Source organism: Misgurnus anguillicaudatus, chromosome 8 (genome assembly GCF_027580225.2).
Source record: "Misgurnus anguillicaudatus chromosome 8, ASM2758022v2, whole genome shotgun sequence".
NCBI lineage: Eukaryota > Metazoa > Chordata > Actinopteri > Cypriniformes > Cobitidae > Misgurnus > Misgurnus anguillicaudatus.
In genome coordinates, this window is record NC_073344.2 from 23,081,658 (window position 1) to 23,105,148 (window position 23,491).

Sequence of the window (23,491 nt, forward strand, 5' to 3'; positions counted from 1 at the left end):
CAATCCATCCTCATCCATCCATCCCTTACCACAAACACCCCACGAGGTGCGGCCCCAGTATTACTGCTGGGTACGGGGTCACACACTGACTGATAGTCATAGGACTGCATGCGTTTGTACAGTGAGTTGTTATAGAGAGCGTAGAAGAGGGCTGGGTCAACCTCACTGAAGAACATCCCAATCTATAGATGAAGAAGGCAGGCCATAGAGTAAAGAAATGAAGTACAGATCATGTCTTACATTATCACTGTCTCTGTCATACTAACCTTACTCCAGTAATCTTTCTGATTAGACATGATAACAAATCCTCCATCATCTACAAGATAACACAGCAAGTCCTGCAAAAATAAACGCTTAAATAAAAACCATGGTAATATCTCTAGAAAAATGAAGTGAATCAGTCAAGCAGCTAGATCTCTAGATCTTTAAGCCTGCCTAAATACACAACTTTATGCAAAGGAAACATCAGGTGAATCTGATCTGCTCACTGAGAAATATTCATGGATTTACACAAGCAATTCACCAATGAAACGTCTCAAGATTCTTTATCAACCACTTAAAGATCTCTGAGCTCTTACATCACTGTTGGCGTCACAGTCCATCTCACAGCCACTGGTTGGTCCACACTGGAGAGGAGAGAAGAGAGACCACACCACGAATACATTAGTGTGACTGTTACTGTATGCATGTATGTGTGTGTGTGTGTTCATGTGCCCATTGTGCTAGTGTGTGGCTTTGTTTGCGTGTTCATGAGTTTGTATGCCTTATATATGTATGTTCATATATGTGTTGTACCGATTGTGAGCTCTGCCGATTGCTGTCTGTGTGGTTGCTGGCCAGGATCTTAAATTTGTCGGTCCACGCCTCAAGATCAAGCTTAACTCCAACAACTATAAGACATAAAGAAGAGAAAGAGTTCAGTATGATTTACTCATCCCTCAGGCACAGGATTTTAAATGATGTTTTACCTGCCGGTTTGAGGTTTCTGGATCCGAGTGTGATATCCACAGCTGTGCTGACCAGAATGCCAATGGTGTCGTTTTCTGGGTTCATGGTCTCTTCATTGGCTGAAGAAACAACAAATTTGTTTTTAAAGCAAACCAATCTACCAAAATGACATTTCACTGGAGCAGTGATCGTATCACTGGATTATATAACTATATCATAAAACAAACAAAAACTTTAATATAGTCAGACTTATGAACCACATGCTTGTAAAATCTAGGTAACATTTAACCACACACCCTTAATGTGCTGAAGTTAACCCACACTCACCACTTCGGTAAGGAGCTCTGAATATATAACCCTTATTGTCCAGACTGCGACGGTAATAACTGGCGTTAAACGGCTCTGGTTCTTCCTCCCATGACTCAGCGGCCCTAATGCACATCAGCACAAACTTTACTTTCACAGGCCTTGCTAGAAAAAAGTAAAAGCAGAAAAGTACTTAAACATACTTATTTGGGAACACTCGGGTTACTCCTCCATCGGTGGCTGCAAAGACGGCTAAAAAGCCATATCTGAAAAATCACAACACACAATTATTTTACATTAGATTCAATGCGGGGTGCACACAATGCACAACAGGTGAGGAACTACAGAATGTGCAAACAAAACCCAAAGTTAAGGTTTAGTTTATTCTTACGTGTTCAGATCTTTGGTCTTCCAGACTTTATCCACCAGTTGTCTAATGATGCCCGTGTCCAAGATCAGATTATGCAGCAAGAAATTGTCACCTGTGTGATACGACAACAATAACATTATGGTATGAATTAAACCCAGCAAGCAATAGCATCATTTCACCATCTTGGTTAACTATAGACACGATATAGTTCAATTTAATTCAATTTTATTTATATAGCGCTTTTCACTATTTGGTAATTGTATCAAAGCAGCTTTACATAATAAATGCAGTGAAAAGCACAGAAAATCGACAGATAGCACAACATAATACACGATAGCACAAGCAGCTAAATTTGCTGCGGCTATAAATCAACATTATAAGCGAACGTATTACTAATGTAACGTATAGAAGTTAAGCCCAAGAAGGCTGCCTCCCCGGGTTGAAAAACCCCCTAGGAGAAAAAAACCCCGGATTTTAAGCCGGGGAAGTAAAAAAGTCCTAGGAGGGAAAAACCCTTGGGAGATATATATATATATATATAAATATACATTGAAACGGATAAGGAGATTAAACAGAGATTAAGCGGGTTCTGCCGGTGGTCATTGGTCAGGCATCAGCTGGACATCACGTTGAAGATTTAGTCTGGCTATGAGTAACTTGAATTTGATTACAGGCAGATTTTGCCAAAATAACTGTGACGTATAAAGTTACATGACCGAAGCAAAGTCAACAGTGATTACAAGGTGTTTGCTTTTATTTACAAAATTATTTTTTTGCCTATTCAATTTTCACAGACAGCCCAAATTTAGCAATTTTAAGCCTTTACATCTGGGCTGTGTTTGGCTATTAGACGTCTTTTCAACGCAAAATTGCTTGCTGGGAAGTTAACTCATTCCCCGAGCAAAAAGCTGAAATAATTGCCTTTTTGTGAAGGAATTTTGTTCAGAGATCAGATTCAGAACGACTATCAACACATAAATGGAGTGTAAAATTTATAAATAATGTTTTGCTTCAGTTTTTTATAAATTGGGTAAAACGCCATGTAGTGGATAATCGTGGTATTGCAGATTACTATAAAAACTCATCACGTTTTGTCATGCAAATGTTTTCTCTTAATTCTCAATGGCGGGGAAAGAGTTAAAGGTAAAAGGGAGTGATGTAATGAAGGGACAGATGTAAGATTTACATTGTTTGGAGTCAGGTGTGACTTTCTCCATCAGAGCGATGAAGTTGAGCAGGAACTCGGTGTTGTTGCTGGAAAGCTCCAGATCTTTGCAGTATTCCCTGAGGAGATCATGTGTTATTACATGTACATCCTTCATACATCCTTTATATAAACTGCTTGGTAATAATATATATAGTACTGATATTTTGTACATATTTCAGCTTGCAAACATTGTTAAACATTTTCATGTATCTACAGTATTGTAAAACACAAAGTACATCACAAACACATATAAGAAACAATATGCACATAAAGGTGTGTTTTCGGATTTAATACAAGTTAAGCTCTACTGATATCATACATGAAATGATGTTGTTTACATTTTATAATTTTGAACATTTACTTCAAATGTTTAAAAAAAACTAAATGTGGTTAAATTGAGGCACTTATAATAGAAGTCTATGGGTGCAGAACAGAGTTAATTTACTAACTTGATGCAAACTTTTCCTATTAACTTTAACAAAAATACAAGCCAAAAATTATACAAATACAAAAATTAAATAAAGTTTATTTAAGTTTATAAGTTTAGCTTTCACGTGCACATGCGAAACTAAACTTAAAAAAAAAGTCTGCACATGAAGGTTGGCGTGAGCACATGAAACTAAACTTTCGATTTTTTTTACTCCAATGTCACCTTAGGGGCTCTGTAGGTTTCAATTACCGTTTAAACAATTTTTAAACCATAGAAAGTTTTTGAAGCTATTTCTCTTGTAATGGTCAGTATCATTAGAGCTTAACTTGCTTTGAACCTGGAATATTTGATTAAAATCTAACATCACAGGAACTTCAGACATGCACATCAAAATCAACCTTTCACCTCCACAAGAGAAGAATGGCATGCAAACACAGGTGAAGAGAAGAGGTTTGAGCTGTGAGATGAGATAAAAAGACATGAAGAATCTAATGAAAGTCAAAGGTAATGTCAGAAGTTACTAAAACATGACAGCAGAAGACACGAAGATAAAAATACACAAGACACTCGAAAGTACACAGCCCTCGAAAGCTCACCATCTCCTACATTTATCAACAACTTTAACTTCTTTTAGAAGACAATCACAATGCATTTGTGACAATTCATGACATACAGTAAGAAAACGGCTAAGAAAATGAATGCGGACCTATCCTATTAATAGAGACTTTCGTAAATCTGAGCACATTATGAGACCCTAGAGGAGATATATGTGAGATTACTGGGCTAAGAGAAACTTAGGGGCCATTTACACAACAATGCTTTTTAACCCCCAAAAATCTTTAAATACATCAGTGCCCTTTGTTTTGCCTCAAAATGCACATAAGTAATGTTTTTAGTAAGACATGTTTGTTATTTCCCAATTAAACTCAGGTCTAGTCCTGGCTTAAGCTAATCCCTGTCTGGGAAACCGCCCCTTAAAGTTTCCCATTTTAAGGTCATGAAAATGCTAACTTTTGGCAACTGGTTTCAAAGTGTACGTCTTTGAAAATGACGCTGTTATCATGTCTGTGTAAACTGCAAAAATGCAGATCTGTGAAAACGGTAATGTCATGCGCATGCATATTGCATTTTCAGCCTACAGGCATGCGCAGGTACTTCACAACAGTGCTACCAACTTGACGACTTTTCAGACCCCTTAGCGACTATTTAAAAAAAAGGGACCAATCTAGCAACTTTTGGATGAGCTGTAGCTTGAGATCTGTATACATTTCGTATTGCCCCGCGAGTGCCAGGTCTTGCTTTGCCCGGGCATTCATGCATCTCTCTCTGCGTCTGCTCTCTGTAGTGACACATTTCTATGAGACTGACACGTAAATGAGCTGTGTACCTGCCAAACAGCATTTATAATAATTTATCTGGGTATTGTTTCCTCCGCATTTGTTTTGAAACTGGACTATTTGGACAAATAAACATGATTATAGCTCAATTGCGATCTTTTACCTAGACGGACTTTATTCCTAATAGTTCAGTAAAATTGCTGGTTAACAACGTGTACATTAACAAGTAGTCACGTTCAGTCACTATTTCATACTTGTTTTATTGTCTGACAACAGAAGCAGAGAATATACAAATGAAAAAAAAAAAGTGCCAATGTAGTCAGAATGCAAATATGACATGATGACGTCACTGATATGCTAATTACGTAATCTAGTGACATTTCAAGCAGGCTTTAGCTACTTTCCATTGAAAAAGGTTTGCAAGACTGCTTCACCACCATAACAACATTGGCGGACTACAAAACCATGTTTGAGCTGGTCAAGAGTTTATTAATGCTTCTCCAAAAAAAAAGTTGACAAATTTTGGCCGCTTTATAATCTAGGGTCAATGGTCCTAATACTGGCTATCATGGGTCTAAAAGAAACGACTGTGTACTTGACTGTTTTCGCATTTATCGCTCTGCAGACGAATGTGTATGTACGCAGGCATGTAGTTGTACAAGTAACATCGCCATCTACTGTCCCAGGAGGCATAATACAACATCTTTAGTTGTTTTCGTCGATCGGTGTACGTGAAGTTTTCCTGAAAACGCAAAGTAAAAACGTTTTAGTTTAACATGTTGTCATGTAAACGTAGCCTTAAAGCCAACATGATCAAACTTTCATCCAAACCTGCTCTGAGAGCCTCTGAAACAACTTTCCTTTTTTTGGCAGGTGTCAACAATACATCTTATTTATCAACCCCTCTCTCCATCCACCGGTCATATAGAGACCACTTCACGCAATCAAATCAATTCCTAAAAACAAAATCCTTTCCTTCCAGTTAATCTCCTGATTTACATAAACATAATGGGCTGTGATTAGCATTTCATGTTGACTTAACCAAAAGTCTCCATTTGCTCTTCATATAATTGCAATGCTGCTATTAAAGAGATGATTTCTCATTACAGGTAGTACTTATTGGAGGTGAGGAGCCTTGACAAACACAACACAATAAACACACACATTTGGGCTAAAATGGAAAGACAAACTACGCACAACACACACAGACAGTGAATAAGGACTACAGTGACTACTGTGTATGTTAAAAAAGAAGTTAGCGATGGACTTAAGCATGTTCACAGCTAACCCAAAACAGCACGTGGGTTCACAAAGTCACACAAAGCTACCTGGGGGCAATGAACACATGTCCTTCTGATTCAAAAGTGTTTGGCAGGAGAGACTCAAAATCTGCAACAGAAATGGGCAAGATTATCCGGGGGAAGCGGCGACTGGAGATCACAGGGAGGCGCTGAGAAATAAAATAACAGCTGCTGCTCTTCAAATAAGTGCAGGGACGCATCGGGGACGTTATCATAGCAAAACAGAGGATTCATGGGGGAACTCCAGCGTTAGCCACTATGGTGCCTCGAATGGACTCGGATTGGCCGAAATAACGAAACGCACAAGAATTTGGAAAGCAGTTTGGAAATTAGAATTTGGCACCACCGCAATTTTTCATTTTGAAGTCGGAGAACTGACTCGACCCTCGGGATACGCAGTGAGACGAAGCGAGTTCTCGGACGCGGAGTGTGGCGTGTGGCTTTCTGTTCGAACAGGCATCAACATGGCCAACTATTGTGCTGGGAGTGGGTGAGGCGGGGGTCCTGATGGAGATGATCGCCCTGCAGACTGGCACCGTAGAGAGACATCCAAGACACAATGGGAGAAAGTGTCCAGCATTGAGAGGGGCAAGAGAGGGCAACTTAAGTTAACTTAACTATTTTACCTTGCAAGAGTAGTATACAAATAATGATATAAATCATTTATGGCATGCATACATCTGTGAATTTCCCCAAAAAGTAAACTAGAAACTCGTGCCCAGTTAGTTTTCCCCCCACAATGCTTTGCACTTCCAGGTCAGGAGATTTGTTCATATAGCTGAGCATCTACGATGACAGTCTGCGGGGTGATAGACAATACAGAGGAGTCAAGCTGATGAAAACACGGGGGATAAGAAAAGACGACAAATAATCTAGGTGCTAACCGGGCGCTCTGTAACCATGACAACAAGAGAGAACCTAAAGGAGGCCATGTAGCTGATACAAATCCAACTGCAATTTACCAGCCTACTTTTGCTCTTTCTACACTTACCATGTAAAGATCGAATACCCTACTGAAAAAACAGCCAAAACCATCATAAGCTGGTGAGCTGGTTTTAGCTGGTCCTCCAGCTTGGTGTTACCTGGTTTTGCTGGTCTAACTCTAAGTTTTTCTGGAGTTAGCAAGTCAGACTGGAAGACCAGTTGACCCACCAGCTTTGCCAGGCTGGGAGGACCAGCTTAAACCACCTACTGCCACTTTAAACCAGCCCATGCTGGTCCCAGCTGGATTTTTCAGTAGGGTAGGCACTAAATGAACTGAATAACAAATGGGTGACTACAGTAAAAACCAACATAATCTTACAAAGTTCCGAGCCATAGTCACAGAATATTTTGCTCATTTTTCTGTGTCCGTACCACGGACTTTCTTTTTCATGTCAGTTTCACGTATTCGTTACTCAATTGTTCTTCCCACTCTTTAAACCACTTTCGTGTGGGTTTGGGGTTACTGTAGATTTGGGGTTTGGGTTAGGATGTCACTTTAACTATTGATTTATACTATTTTTTTTCTGATTTTTAAACAATTGTCGCCTGACGTTAGGGTTATGCTACGTAAGTACACACCAAACGCGGAGCATCGCGTTACTCGCTCTAGATTACTCTACGCGGGATTTAACTTTTTTGCTCGAGTTAAATATTTTTAACTTGGGCGAAGACGCGTTTGAGGCAAATAGCGCGTGTTTTCGCTGCGGACGCGCCACCCATATCGCGTCATACGCATCGCCCAACGCGAGGACGCGCCTGATCGCATCTTTGCATTGACTTTGTATGTAATCTACTCGCGCAAACTGTTGAACTCGCGTTTGGTGTAAACCCACAGTTAGAGTTGGGTTTGGATGTCATTTTATGTAACAGAAAGTCGTTCTAACCCCAAACCCACGCAAAAATGGCAAGAAAATAGGAAAAACAACTGAGCAACCAACACGTGAAAGTGACACGGAAAAGAAAGTCTTTTGTACGGACATGAAAAATGCGGAGATCCGTGACAATGACATGGATAAGTGAGCAAAATATTCCGTGACTATAATATGGAAATTTGTGAGATTAGGTTGGTAAAAACAAATGTCTAGCTTTTAAAGTTTGTATTGAAAGAGAGCTATTCAGATGTTTCATATTCTGCTTAAGTATAAAGGTACGCTCAAAATCAAACCTATCAACGATTTTAAACTAAAACCTGCATCTTCAGGATAAAAGTTATAAAGGTTTAACATGAAACTCTCGCTTGAGACAAACTGACTACAACTGAAACATTAAATGTATTAATCTTAATGACGTTATACTGTCAGCCATAAAAGAAAGAGGAAGAGATAGATGAAACCCTTTTCCCGAATGTAGCAGACAAAGGAATCAGAAATGTGTCGACAGCACAAAACAGAATATATTTTACTTCAGAAGATGTCTGTGATAGACCTTAACATGACTGTCCGAGAGAGAGAAAGAGAGATAGAGAGAGAGTTTGAAAAGGACAGATAAGAAAGATGTGTTTGTAAGTGAGTGGGTGAGTGAGTGAGGAAAGAGAGGAAGAGTAGGATCTTGAAGGCAAGGCGGGCAGGAGGAACAGAGGAGGCAAGCAGGCTGGAACAGGTGGAGGTGGGCTTCAGCGGGGAGTTCAGGACAGGGGTACGAGGAAGTTGAATAACTGAAGTGGTGGACCAATATGGAGTTTATACTTGCCCTTGAAGTCTGATCCATCTGAGGAGGAGAGAGCAAGAAAAGAAACAGGGAGGTCGGGTACAGGGGAGGAGGGGAGGGGGATCACAAACAATATTTTATTCAATGACTGTTTGAATAAAAATATTGTGTTTGTCAAAAGAAGGAAAATCAAGTCAATCGAACGGAAATTGAGAACAGGAACTAAAAAATGAACGACAATGACGAAAGAAAAATCAACTATGATGACGAATGAACTCCAGGACAGCGAAGAACAGGAGAGAACATTTGAGGACAAACGAACCTTTACAAGATGAAAAATGTGAGAAAAAATGTTAAAACCACATGTGAGGAAGAGAGGAACGCTTTGGATGCACTGCAAAAAATAATTTTCAAGAAAAAAAATCCTAGTATTCCTGTCTTGTTTTCAGTAAAAATATCATAAAATAAGATGCCTCCTCCTGATAAGCAAAACGACCCAAGAAAACAAGTCCAGATTCTAGACAAAAAACACCAAACCCAAGCGATTTTGTACATAAAACATGCAATAAATAAATAAATAAATAAATCTGCCAATGGGGTAAGCACATTTTTCTTGAATTTAGTGTTTAAGAAAAATGTTCAAGATTTTTTTGCTTACCCCATTGGCAGATTTTTTTTTTTTTTGCTTGTTTTATGCACAAAATTACTAAAATTTGATATTTTTGGTCTAAAAACTAGACTTATTTTCTTGGGTCGTTTTGCTCATCAAGAAAAAGCATCTTAATTTAAGAATCTTTTTTATATTTTCACTAAAAACAAGACAAAAACACAAAGATTTTTTTTCGTGAAAATATCTTTTTTGTAGTGTGGAAATAAATTAATTTATTAAGAAAATAAAAATGAATGAAATTGAAAGAACAAGCTAAAAACTAATGACAATAAAGAGAAAAGAAAGAAAGAATTAATCAAACTAAAGCAATCAAGCTACAGAAAAAAAACAAATGCAAAAAATAAATAAATAAATAGAAAACAATATAAAGAATGAAATATAAGAAAGAAAAACAAACAACATACAAATAAAAATGAAAGCAGGGCTCAAACAAAGCAGACAAAACAAAAACATAAATAAACAGACAACACAAAACATTTAAATTAAAAGAATTAGGTAGATAATGTAACGTAAGTAAAGAAAGGAAGAAAGAAAGAAAGAAAATAAATAATAACCAAAGGCGTTCCATCTCTTGCGCAATACAATGGCCCATTATGGAGCATTGTGGGATATTTTTTCTTATTGACTGATTCTAAAGCTGACAGCGAACAAAACATCACAGTGTGCGTTCATACAAATCAAAACAAATAATAAACACAACCGTACGCATCAAGCACAAAGCAGACGGTGAAAAGCATGCCTCTTTTCACATCTGGCTTACTTAAACGAAAAAGACAAACGAACAAAAACCTTTTCAGACAACAGTTGCTTCAGAATCATCATTGTGAGAAAGAAGGCGAGAGCATTTTTTTATGTTTGGCAAAAAGGAAAAATAATAGCACATGGTCACCATTATTTTCAACTCAGTAAACACAGTAAAAACACAGCTTTCACCTCTCTGGTTTTTATTGAGGGTTTTTTCTTTGCATCCGCGCGGGGAAAGAAAAATCACCTCAGTACAGAACAGCATGAAGACAGGAGGGGAGGAGGAAAGAAGGGGTGTGGGGTTTCACAGAAGAACGCGTCCTCTCGTTTGACCGTCGATGATCCACGCTCGGGCCGGGACCGCTGTGCCGTCAGTGAATAGGAGAGGGAGTCTCCGGTGATTGGATGAGAAGGTTAAGGGGTGGGGGCGGGACGTCTCTTTGGGAAAAAGAAATGTCAGAGGGGTTCGCGTTAGCTTGCCCCGGTACTTACACTGGACTTGGAGTATCTGGTCGCTCAGGTTGGCTTTGATGTGATTTTCACTGTAGGTTGGCAGAACTAAACCAAGGCTGCAAAGAAAGGTGAAAGGTGGACATCGTAACATTAGCGATATATCATAGAAATAAAATTTGAATAGAATCACATTTACAGAAGATACTGATAAGTCCGATTTACAAAAACATTAATTGGGCTTACAATGGTTCAAATGTGCAATATATTTACTGATTATGACATGGAAATTATTATTAGTCAGTAATTTAAATGCCTTAATTTGACAAATGTCACTTTAGTCATTTAATTGGTATTGTGTTTTGCAGCAAAACGCTCTAAGTGCTAGTGTTGGGCATATGCCCCATATTGAGATCGTCATATTGCAGCCTGTGAGATCAGCGATACACGATAGTATCGGGAAGCGGGGCAGTAGTTTGCTCATTTATTTATTTGTTCATTTTTTACTTATTTATTACAAGTCACTTGATTGGTGGACAAAAAGGAAGCAAGGCCAACACTGTCATGACCGCAACCTTCTTAAAACTGATGCCATTAATCCATCCGCGTCATTAAGTCCAGGCGCTCTAAAATGTCCTGCGTGCCAGGGGGTTTGAACATCAAACTCACTGGTTTTAACCCTTTGCACGCCTAACAACCTGCAAGGAAATGTCAAAGCCACGCGTATTACAAGTTCAAGTGCTAAAAGGAATCCATGCCGCGCGTTGAGTGCACATGCGTGCGAGAAGGAATCCGTGCGCATTACAAGCTCGTTGCACAAAGTGAAGCCCACAAACCCTCTCATGCAAGGAAAAGCACACAATGCGCATGTTAATGTGAATCTATGATAATAACTATCGCCAACTATCGTATATGTCTGACGATCGTCGATACACGATACTATCGTCTATTGGCACAGCCCTACTAAGTGCTGCAAGCATTTCTGGCAAAAATCTTCACTCTTCGTCCTCTCTGAATAAATGTAAAAGGCTCAAAATTTCGGTCAATATCACAATATTTTCTGTGAATCTTCTGTGATTTTAGATTGATAAGGACTTCCTAGTAATAAAAGAGTCATAGTACATTAAAGAGATGTGCATAATATCGCCTATTCAGAAACACGAAGCATCACGCTCCTCTCTCCAGATTACTCGCAGGATTTAACTTTGTGTCATGCGAATTTTCTGCCTTTAGTTGAATATTTTCCATTTGCGAAGAAGATGCAGTTGAAGTGAATAGTGCGTGTTCGTGGCAAGCACGCCACTCAATTTGCGTTATTTGCATTCCCCACACAATTGTGTGTCTTTGCATTGACTTTGTATGTAATCAACTCGCACAAATAGTTAAAGGAATATTCCATTTTCTTAAAAGAAAAATCCAGATAATTTACTCACCACCATGTCATCCGGGGTGTTGGTGTCTTTCTTTGTTCGGTCGAGAAGAGATTATGTTTTTTGGGGAAAGCATTGCAGAATATTTCTAATTTTAATGGACTTTAATAGAACTCAACATTTAATACTTAACTCAACACTTAACAGTTTTTTTCAACAGAGTTTCAAAGGACTATAAACAATCCCAAACGAGGCATAAGGGTCTTATCTAGCGAAACAATTGTCATTTTTGACAATAAAAATAAAAAATATATACTTTTAGACCACAACTTTTCGTCAAGGTCCGGTCCAGCGCGACCTAACGTAAATGCGTAGTGACGTAGGGAGGTCACGTGTTACATATATAAAATGCAAATTTGCGGACCATTTTAAACAATAAACTGCCACAAAGACATTAATTAGTATCAGTTGACATACAACAACGTAGGAACGGTCCTCTTTCAAGACGCTTGTAAACACTGGGGCGGAGTTTCGCGTTCGTCCTCTGTGACCTCTTGACGTCATGACGTATTGCGGTGACGTAGTGGGGTCAGCTGGCGCATCACGACCGGATCTACACGACGAGAAGTTGTGCTTTAAAAGTGTATATTTGTTATTTTTATTGTCAAAAATGACAATCGTTTCGCTAGATAAGACCCTTATGCCTCGTTTGGGATTGTTTATAGTCCTTTGAAACTCCGTTGAAAAAAACTGTTAAGTGTTGAGTTAAGTATTAAATGTTGGGTTCTATTAAAGTCCATTAAAATTAGAAAAAGTCTGCAATGTTTTCTTCAAAAAACATAATTTCTTTTCAACTGAACAAAGAAAGACATCAACATTTTGGATGACATGGTGGTGAGTAAATTATCTGGATTTTTCTTTTAAGAAAATGGACTAATCCTTTAAATTCGCTTCTGGTGTGTATGCCCCATTAGAGTAGCCTGGTCCAACCAGACTCTCGTACATTCATTTCATTTGTACAGAGAGTCTGGCCACGCTCCATTGCAAAGCGTTACTTCCGTTAAGTTTAAAACTATTGGATCTGCCCAGAGTCACTCAGGATCTGCCAATCGCTAACATGTGGTCGTGACGTATATCATGCACCGAAACCGTCCGGAAACAACAAGTCAGAATAATCAGACAAACAAAACTTAGCAAACCTGGTTCTTGCTCCGGCTTTAACTTCTGTATATTCGGCAGTTTTGCAACAACGGACCGAATAGCGTCTCTCACGTCTTTCTCCGCTGCCATTACTGAACTACAACTCAAACTGACGCAGGACCTCAATGTCATCGTTCTTAGCCACCCCCCTCTGTTCGCTGATTGGACCTGCAGATTTTTTGCAGGAGAAAACAACTCTACAGAACAATCCCAGACGTACTGCTGAAGCGAAATGAAAATTAAGCGGAAGCACGTTGGAGGGCGGAGCCAGGCTACCATTAGAGGACTTTGCTGAAAATTTCTGAATATCATTATCTCTTTTTTGATAGGGAGGGGTTTAGCTTTTGCATCTGAGCTCTTTATATCGAAAAAGCAAAAAATAAAACCATTGCCAATGGACAACCTGTAATCTGTGCCCTTCACTGGAGCCCATATGTACGTCCTCAAGGCCTCATCAATGTAACGCTATGAGAACAGAAACAAACTGCATTAGATAAGAGGCACATACTAAGATGTCAAGAAGCATTGTGACATGATCATGTCTGTATGTATACGTGTTTAGTAATATGACAAACCTCATCGGCAGATTTAATTAGCGTCTTGATTTTCCTCTGTCCACTTCGACCATCAATCATCTCTCGACGGATCTGATAGAAGATGAGAAACAGAGTAAAGGGCCAATATTAGCATTTGGCAGTTATTGATATATTTCTAATTCGACTGATTTGTCACTTTTCTGTTCATATACAGCAGAGGAAGAATCGATGTTTACCTCCTCTTTGTAGCGGTCTGGAAGTTCAGCATCCAAAAAGTCCAATGTAACCGGTTCCCTAAAATTGATAATCTAAACAAATCCATCAGAAGAAATGAATTATTATAAAGATCGAGAAGACAATCAATTTCAAAACTCTGTATGTTTATATGATCACTTCTCACCTTAGGCTGTAGGTTTGGGTGTAAAAGAACATAACCATTAGGATCGATGGCAAATGTGTAACCATTGGCTCCAAGCTGTGTGCAGAGATTTAAATAAAAAAAATTTCATCCATGAAATTAGATAAATATTATGCTTATTGCCACTCAACAAAGCATTTTCCATTTTTGGTGAACTGTCCCTTTAAGACTCTTAAAGGTACAGTACAACCAAAAGTAAAAATGTATTTTTCATGTTTATATTTTATTGCCACTCAAACAAGCATCTTAAAAATTATAATTTTCTCTGATTTCTATAGTAGTTTTTGCTACTATGGAAGTCAATGTTGCTCCTGCTTTCTGCTTGATTACAAATATTTCCCTTTGTGTTCAGCAAAACCAAGAAATGTATATGAGTATGGTGAGTAAATGACAGAACTTTCATTTATGGGTGAACTATCCCTTTAAGAGTTTTAAAGAGACAGTTCACCTTAAATGGAAAATGTATTTATTCATATTTATTCACACTCTTGTCATTTAAAACCCATATGACTTTCTATCTTCCTAGTAACACTAAAAGAGAAATGTTACCTGGAAAAACAAAACAAAGAAACAGTAGTTACCTTATAGCGTGGAGTGAGTTCTTTAATTTCACTAAGGGCGATGTCTACACCCATGACACCAAGTATCAGCTGACTCTGCAGTAGACAAACCATAAGGAAACACTGATTAAAAGTCGGACCACAAGAGGGCAGAATAGATTTATGACAAAAATATTATGGCCTAGATTTCCAAGTCATATATTTTAAATCAGACCATTTGTCATGAAACATTGGAGTCGATCTTTAAAAGCACACAGTTGGCTTTGATATCACCACAATGTCGCAATGACGAACATTACTTGGTTAGCAAAATACATATTGCTCGTGTTAAAAAGCATCTGCCTGGACATAAATTCAAGTCCACATAAAATGAGAAATGGCTGTGAGTTTAGGAAAAATAGCCGTTGTGACAGCACTCGATGTGGAGAATCACAATGTGCTCTCGATTTATCACTCACATTGCTTGGGCTGTTATTCATCTACAGGAAGGTTCTCCATTTATCAAAATGCAATATAAAATGTGTGCACACATGAATTCAATACTGGACTGCCAAATGGCAATGCATCTGACATGTTTTCTCTTCTGAGTTGTTAGTTTATATTGCAAAACTTTAAAACTTGGAGTTATGGACTTGCTTATTTGAACTGGTATGGAAAAAAGTCTTTAACACATTTCACCTTTAGGAAAGACTTTTATGAGTCCTCTCATAAAGCACTTTTTAAGCTAGAAGTTCTTATAAAGAAGTGATAGTTATGTCAAAATCAAACTTCAAACCATAATCAAACATCTCCAAGTGTCTTCAATGTCAAGCCTAACGTGAAATGTATTCAGTATGCGTTTAACACAGTGGTGAAACATGCGGCTCTCCAAGGGTTTGTCAATGTTACTTCGAGATGACTCTATGAATCGCAATCTGAACGTAATGATATTGCTAATGCTGTACACAGCGGCATAATGCAACATTTGTATTATCCTGCAGGGCACACATGGAACAAATTAGCAGCAGTTCATTTACAGAAAGCTGTTCAAATCTTACTTTAGAGTTTCCATCAGCAGTGAGATTAAACACCGGCATTGTTCCAGTAATGACCAGACCCAAACCCTGCGCAAAACAAATACAGCAAAATCAAACGCTGCACACGCAAACAAAACCTACAGTATATAAACAAAAACCACTGCCTGTGGACAATATTTTACACATTTTAAAAATGCACTTTTGTTTTAGTGAATTGTTAATGATGATCTTCCTTACCAGAGCGTCCTGGTAAACATTGGTCCATTGCACCTGCTTGGCCTGTTCACCTGCCAACACCATTGGCCGACCCAAAACATCCAAGTATTCCTGTAAAAAAAAACACACAAATACAACAATCGTATCACGTCTTAATTTTACAACATCCACCAATGTGTTCTCGTAACCGAGTAATAATGTCTAAAGCCAAGTGTCCTACACCTCTCTCTCTTGCTCATAAAGCAAACGACTGAGACTCGCCGCTCCATTACATAAAGCACGCTGTTAAAAGAGTCTGCCCGAGGGGACGGTAAACCTGCATAGAGACACTTCCAGCCGTAACAAATCATCATAAAGCAGTTATTAAAGCATATTACAGCTGTTTGAAAGCACGTTCTCTCGCCGGAGGAGTCGGGAGGTCTATGACAGGACAAGAGTTTAGTTGGGTCAATGTACACGTTACATTACACGTATATCAAACATTACACGTATATTTAATAATTTAGCAGATGCTGAATTGCTGAATTCTAAATTTTATCCAAATTACATTCTCATTACTACAACAGAAATCTGCCCAGACAGGAAAAATTTCACTAACAATAACAAATTACACTAGCATAACAAGACTAATTTCTCTGCTGGTGGAATGATCTTCATGAGTCCAGTCAGCCACATCTCTTGCAACATTCAAAAAACAATTAAAAACTCATCTCTTCCAAAAATACTAATTGATATTGACTACAGACACACCTCCTCTATCTTCTTAATATTTATAAAAAAACCCTCTCATTCTCTCTCGGCCGGTACTGTTTCGGAAAAGTGAAAACTTGTAACTTGTTAAAAGCACTTTATAGTATGTTATTTATATTATTGCCTACCTATGACAAACCGCTTTATTGTTTCCTAATCTTTGTAAGTCACTTTAAAGTGTCTGCTAAATGTAAATGTGACTTTCCGAATTACGGTAGTAAAAATTCACTACCAAATTACAGTAACATAAGACTTTTTCCAAATTACAGTAGTACATTTTCACTACCATATTACAATAACATAAGACTTTTTCCGAATTACAGTAGTACATTTTCACTACAATATAACAGCAACATAAGACTTTTTTCGAATTACAGTAGTAAATTTTATACTACCATACTACAGTAACATAAAACTTTTTCCGAATTACAGTAGTAAATTTTCATATTACAGTAACATAAGACTTTATGAATTACAGTAGTACATTTTCACTACCATATTACAGTAACAAAATACCTTTTCTGAATTTTCACTACCATATTACAGTAACAAAATACCTTTTTTGAATTACAGTAGTAAATTTTCACTACCATATTATAGTAACATAACTTTTTCTGAATTACAGTTGTAAATGTTCACTAACATATAACAGTAACATAAGACTTTTTCCGAATTACAGTAGTACAGTTTTACTACCATATTACAGTAACATAAGACTTAATGAATTACAGTAGTAAATTTTCACTACCATATTACAGTAACAAAATACTTTTTCTGAATTACAGTAGTACATTTTCACTATCATATTACAGTAACATAAAACATTTTCCGAATTACAGAGGTATATTTTTACTACCGTATTACAGTAACATAAGACTTTTTCTGAATTACAGTAGTACATTTTTTACTACCGTATTACAGTAACATAAGACTTTTTCTGAATTACAGTAGTACATTTTTACTACCATATTACAGTAACAAGACTTTACGAATTACAGTAGTAAATTTTCACTACCATATTACAGTAACAAAATACTTTTTCTGAATCACAGTAGTACATTTTCACTACCATGTTACAGTAACATAAGACTTTGTTAATTACAGTTGTAAATATTCACTACCATATTACAGTAACATAAGACTTTTTCAGAATTACAGTATAAATATTATTCACTAACATATAAGAGTAACATAATACATTTTAAGAAATGGTCCGAAAACAGAGCTTCATTTTCTTTCTAAAGAATTTAACTTCTCACTTTTACCTATCTAATGCATTAAAGAAATGTGACTAAATTTAAAGTCATTTTAATGCTACAAGGTTAGACACTTGGCTGGATAAAACTTCAAAACATGCAATCTAACAAACTCAACATCTTTACACAGCTAATAGAAAGCCAGACTCTATAGTAATATATTGTGCCAATGAAAGCCACTAGATTGTATAAATGTGTCTGCTGAAAGAAAGTGCAGCATTAGGCCACATTTATTTCTTACTGGAACACCGACAACCTGACAAGCGTAACTTATTCTATTATTAGCTCGCTCAAACAGCATTTAACACGCCGCGGGGAGACATTTGTACAGAGCCGGTGACAGGCAGACCTTTAGACTCAAGAGAACAGAGCAAAGCAAACAGCAGTGGGCCGAAATATTGGACCCTCCGGTACAAGGGGTTAAAGAACAGCGACACAGCAAGACACCAGAGATTAGCTGGTTTTTCATCTGTCTATAACTGTTTATAACCTCAAAGTCAATTATAAATGAATTTTATATTCATTTCATGTAATGCCTACAGCTCTCACTAAATCTGACACATTATTATATCACAAGCAGAGATGAAGGTAAATTATCCTTTACTTTTACTTCCTAACAGTTTATTATATCAATAAACAAATTGTTATGTATATACTGTACTATAATCTGCATGGACTAAATACCCTAATCGGTATACTTTCTCATACAAATTCAGTGTAATCCTAAGATCCTATTGGTTAAGTATGTTATTAATGCATCCGATTTTTGAACAATTCAACGACAAAAAAATAAATAAATTGAATGCCAAATGCATTGCATTGCATTGTGGGACTGTCAGAAAAAATCTGTCACGGGGACTGATTCTTTAAAAAGGTCGTAAAATATGTACCAGATACAGATATTAGATACAGATATGCATACATTTGGTTGTAATATGAGGTACTAATATGAACTCTTTAGATGAAAAGGTGTAGTTTTTGAAAGGGTACCACCCCGGTGACAGCTAGAGACCATTTTTTGACCTTTGTTCCTGACAGTGTACAGGAGTGTGCTCTGGTTGTATGCTACTCACATTGTAGGTCATTCAGATACAGTATTTTAAAACAAAATCATTATTATGGTGGTTTGCTATTCCACACTTTTCCTTGCTAATGATCATCGTAAAAGCGCAGTCGATGGTTATTTTTAAGACTGGACGTTTACGGCTGTCTGAGTGTAACAGTACGTGACAGTGAGGAAGGCAGCTGAAGGCGCACACAGGTGTGACAGTCGCGCCTGTCGATATATACAGTCAGTCATTCACACCTGTCTCACGAAGGCTATTAGAATAAGTGGCAGTTCTCTGAATAAAATTACACTCGGCCTAATGGAACAGCTGATGGTCTATTCAAGCGTCTGATCAGTTTGCCTGCGGGGAGGTTAGACTCAAAAGAGGGAGAAGGGAGAAAAAAGGTGGAGACAGGATTGAATAGAGCCAAGCTGGATTGGAAAAGAAGCGAACAGATAGTAAAAGGTGATAGAGAGTAAGGGCGAGGGGAGATAGAGAAGACAGACGGGAAGTAAAGAGCACAGTGAATAATCACAGAGAAGATGGCTGGGAAACAGGCCGATTGCTTTAGGAGGAGAGAGATGTTATTGCAGCGAAAGCTTGCCTTGAAAAATATTGCTTGCCTTGAAAAAGACTGCTTGAGAATAATAAAAATTGTAAAGAACTGGATTAGAAAAATCGCAGTCCTATTTAGATCTTACCGACGCCAAATATAGAAATGTGCTATATCTGTCCCTTCATCTATATAGTTCTCCTCTCTAACGTGATTTATCACTAAATTGAGATAACAACTTCAAAGCTGAAATACAATAAACTCGAACTGAACCATTTTAGTGTAGGACAGCCAAAAATTAGCCATTGTAAAATGGGCAATAACACACATGTGTGACAGTGGATGTTGCTTGCATTGTAAACAGCCTAAACTGTCTATTGTGTTTTTCAATAATAATTAATATTAAGCTTTAGTTATTAAAGGAACAGTTCAGCCAAATATGATTTTATCGTCATTTACACACCTCATACCATCCCAAATGTGTCTGGCGGCATGTCAATATTAATAAATCGCATTGGCTCTAGTAAATTTTCACTACCATATTACAGCAACAAAATAATTTTTCAAAATTACAGTAGTAAAAATTCACTACCATATTACAGTAGCATAAGACGTTTTCTAAATTACAGTAGTAAAATCCACTACCAAATTACAGTAACATAAGACCTTTTCTGAATTACAGTATAAATATTCACTAACATATAACAGTAACATAATACATTTTCTGAATTACAGTAGTACATTTTCACTACCATATTACAGTTACATATGACTTTTTTTGAATTACAGTAGTACATTTTCACTACCATACTACAGTAACAAAATACTCTTTTCGAATTAGAGTAGTACAACTTTACTACCATATTACAGTAACATAAGACTTTCTGAATTATGGTAGTAAATTTTCACCACCATACTACAGTAACAAAATACTCCTTTCGAATTACAGTAGTACAACTTTACTACCATATTACAGTAACATAAGACTTTCTGAATTACAGTAGCACATTTGCACTACCATACTACAGTAACAAAATAGTTTTTCCAAATTACAATAGTAAATTTTCACTACCAAATTACAGTAACATAAGACTTTTTCTAAATTACAGTAGTAAAATCCGCTACCAAATTACAGTAACATAAGACTTAATAATAATAAATCGCATTAGCTCTTGCATGTTTGTGATAAAACATGAATATGACAGCTAGCCGTGAGACACGGAAGATCGAGGGGCAATCTATTGGTCTCTCTGATGAACACAGAAGCAACTTAAACTGCAATTCATTGACAGGCTGCTAGAGGCTGGCTCCAAAAGGGAGTCAATCCCCATAAACCCCAATGTTAAAATTCCCAACTTTAAAGCAGAAAATAATGTGTTTACAGCCTGGTACAATAAGTGATTTTGATCTATATACCTAATTTTGGCCTTAATGACAACTGTAAGGATTTTTTAGATAATTCATTTAGATTATATAAAGCCCTAAAGTTCTGGGCCCGGTTGCATAAAACACCTTAAGTGTAAATTTCCCTTAAGTTCACCCTTATGTTTCCCTTAAGCTTAAAGGTGTTGCAGAAAAAACCCTTAAGTTTTTTCTGTTGCGTCTCCATGGCAACAATAGTATTTTATAACGACAAACCTGGGTCGCTGTCATGAAACACTTAACGATTACTCTTACCTAAGAGAACCGTTTATGAGATTATACTGTATGCAACACCTTTAAATTATTCTTTTAGTTAAGGGGAATTTACCCCTTAAGTGTCATACTTAAGGGAAAAACTTAAGGTGCTTTATGCAACCAGTCCCTGCATAATTGAGGGGGTGGTCGCTTGAGTTATAGGTGGATTGCCGCTGCTGTCCGCTTAGCCCCACCCACGTTCCGCCTATTTGGCCATTTTCGATTATCCGGGAGTGACACGCAGTGACGCATCTTCCAAAATGGCTCCGTCCACTTTTGGCTTTTAAAACGCTATTCATCCTTGCATCCCTAATACATACACAGTATAATAATGAAAATAACTCACCTGTGTGTTAATTCTGATTGCTCCAATGGAAGGGATTTCAAAGTAGTAACCTGTCAAAAAAACAAACAAACAAAAATGGGATTGATTAATATCAACACAATGCATTCTTTTACAAACCTTAGCAAGCTAGACAGCATTTCTCAATTTCTCAGAATTACACAGTCAAGGCTTTTTATTTCGCCTCATAGGTATTATTTAGGCTATGATGCTCCTTTAGATGTCGCAGATGCTTATGTAGACAACAAGTCATCTCACCAGGCTCTGGAACAGAGCTACTATTATAAAGATTAAACTACAATATTAAACATTCAGACAGAAGGACAAGCATGTACTGTGTGGTGCTTTATTTTCTCTGTGTTATTGAGGATTCTGAGAGTGCGGTTCAGGGCTGATTATTGAAAGAATGGCCTCATACAGACAGGGTCAATACGCCCTGCTTGCTACATTATTAGACGCTGGAGTGCCTGAACAAAGCACGACGAAATTGAGGTGCCGTCCTCAGAATATTTAGAGACCAGAAACGTCTATTGCTTCAGACAGAGGCTCAGATGTGGTTTTTTTTCTCCCACACATACACACAATACACCCACCATATATTTACATATTGTAGTAGCTGATTATATACATTATGTCATTGTATAGCATATGTATACTGAATGCCATGAGTGCAGGAGGAGTAACGGAGTTACAGGGATAGAATATCTTAACATTTACTCATTCACATGTTGTTTTAAACCTGTATGAGTGTCTTTATGTTGAACACAAAATAAGACATTTTGATAAACGACTGTAACCACCACACACTTATATAGTAGTAAAAACAAATACTATGGAAATCAATGGGAAACAACTGTGTGCTTACCATCTTTTTTTGTGTTCAACAGAGCAAAAAAAATCATACAGGTGAGTAACTATCCCTTTAAGTGCGATCAATACGATTGAGGACGATCGGATGCAAATTTGGATCGTATTGAAGGGGGTGGTGTACTCCGATCTGTGATCCGATCAGCAGGAGAAAAGTATGCATGTAAACGCGTGAATCATAGTATTTTCTAAATTGGATGCAAAAATACCTTGTGCACATGCGCAGAAGATTTGTGCTCCAAGTTCACGTGTTATATTTACCTCTTATGGGGTCACGCGCTGTACACACGATTTACTAAATTCTGCAGCGTTTATGTATACTTGCTACTTAAAGTAATAAAATAACGTTGTGCCTTTTGAAAAGTGTGTTTTCATTACCTATATCTGAAACATCTAAAGAACAACTTTCTCCAACTCAGTTTTGACTTTTATCCAGAGATAAAGCGCAAACTCGACGAGAGATGCCAAGTCCTCTGCTTTTTTACGTGTTTAGATTTGGTCTACTGTTTAAACTGTTTCCACCAGTTTTTTTTCTGCGGGTTAAATATTAAATTATTTCATTGCTTAGTTATTGGTTTTTGGGCTGTGAATATTCATTGGGATGCTAGTTTTAAATGTCCATGCGGATGGTTTTGAAACGCGAATCTGGCAACCCAGACTTTCAGTTCGGATTCTATATATATAATGTTAACGAACATTTAAATCAGATTGCAATGTTTAGGGTGCATGTAAACTGTATCGTCGTAACCTTCAATCATATTAAATTCAGTCGGATTGACAAAATTTTGTGCATGTAAACATATCCATTGGAAGCCCAGAAATTGCTTTGAGTCGTTAGAGATGATGCATTTAGGTCAAATAAATTTATGTAAAACAAATTCTCAAACCGATTAGATCTTAAATGGCCTTCTTTGGCTTTAATGCAATTACTTGACTAACAGGCTTGTTATGAATTAATAGTTGAATTTGCATATTTTCTAAATAGTCAGCTACCGTACGTTTTTCACTAATGTGTTATAATTATGAGTGCAGATCAAAACAGAAACGTTGTTCACCTGTAATCGTTCACATCAACAGTTTGGCCTTCTGTCGAGACACTAAATCTCATTAAAATCATTCTTAATCTCCTCGTATTACAGTTTTTCTCCATTGGTTTGGCTCACTTCCCGAAACAGAAATTACATTCCCAAAACAACATGGACAAACCTCCAAACCACTTGGCAAGTGTTCACAACAGAATTGAATTTCTCATTCATTTCATCAAATTGCAAATATCTAAGTACATG

At 37.3% G+C, this 23,491-nt stretch overlaps 1 protein-coding gene across 2 annotated transcripts in view; it reads right to left on the minus strand.

Moving 5' to 3' along the window:
* The window catches only part of cacna2d2a (calcium channel, voltage-dependent, alpha 2/delta subunit 2a), a 256,533-nt gene that overhangs the window by 7,742 nt on the left and 225,300 nt on the right, over positions 1-23,491 (minus strand). The window contains exons 14-33 of one of the 2 annotated variants that reach the window (XM_055213695.2): positions 21,342-21,391; positions 15,732-15,821; positions 15,516-15,581; positions 14,500-14,574; positions 13,901-13,975; positions 13,737-13,808; positions 13,540-13,611; positions 13,368-13,429; positions 10,437-10,513; positions 8,573-8,590; positions 5,927-5,987; positions 2,811-2,908; positions 1,646-1,736; positions 1,458-1,520; positions 1,276-1,379; positions 969-1,067; positions 796-890; positions 579-626; positions 267-338; positions 30-182 (exon numbers count right to left, since the gene is read on the minus strand). In XM_055213695.2, coding sequence (XP_055069670.2) covers positions 30-182; positions 267-338; positions 579-626; positions 796-890; positions 969-1,067; positions 1,276-1,379; positions 1,458-1,520; positions 1,646-1,736; positions 2,811-2,908; positions 5,927-5,987; positions 8,573-8,590; positions 10,437-10,513; positions 13,368-13,429; positions 13,540-13,611; positions 13,737-13,808; positions 13,901-13,975; positions 14,500-14,574; positions 15,516-15,581; positions 15,732-15,821; positions 21,342-21,391 — 1,541 coding nt within the window. The remainder of the gene's footprint in view (positions 1-29; positions 183-266; positions 339-578; positions 627-795; positions 891-968; positions 1,068-1,275; positions 1,380-1,457; positions 1,521-1,645; positions 1,737-2,810; positions 2,909-5,926; positions 5,988-8,572; positions 8,591-10,436; positions 10,514-13,367; positions 13,430-13,539; positions 13,612-13,736; positions 13,809-13,900; positions 13,976-14,499; positions 14,575-15,515; positions 15,582-15,731; positions 15,822-21,341; positions 21,392-23,491) is intronic. The other variant, XM_055213696.2, reaches the window with a different exon arrangement.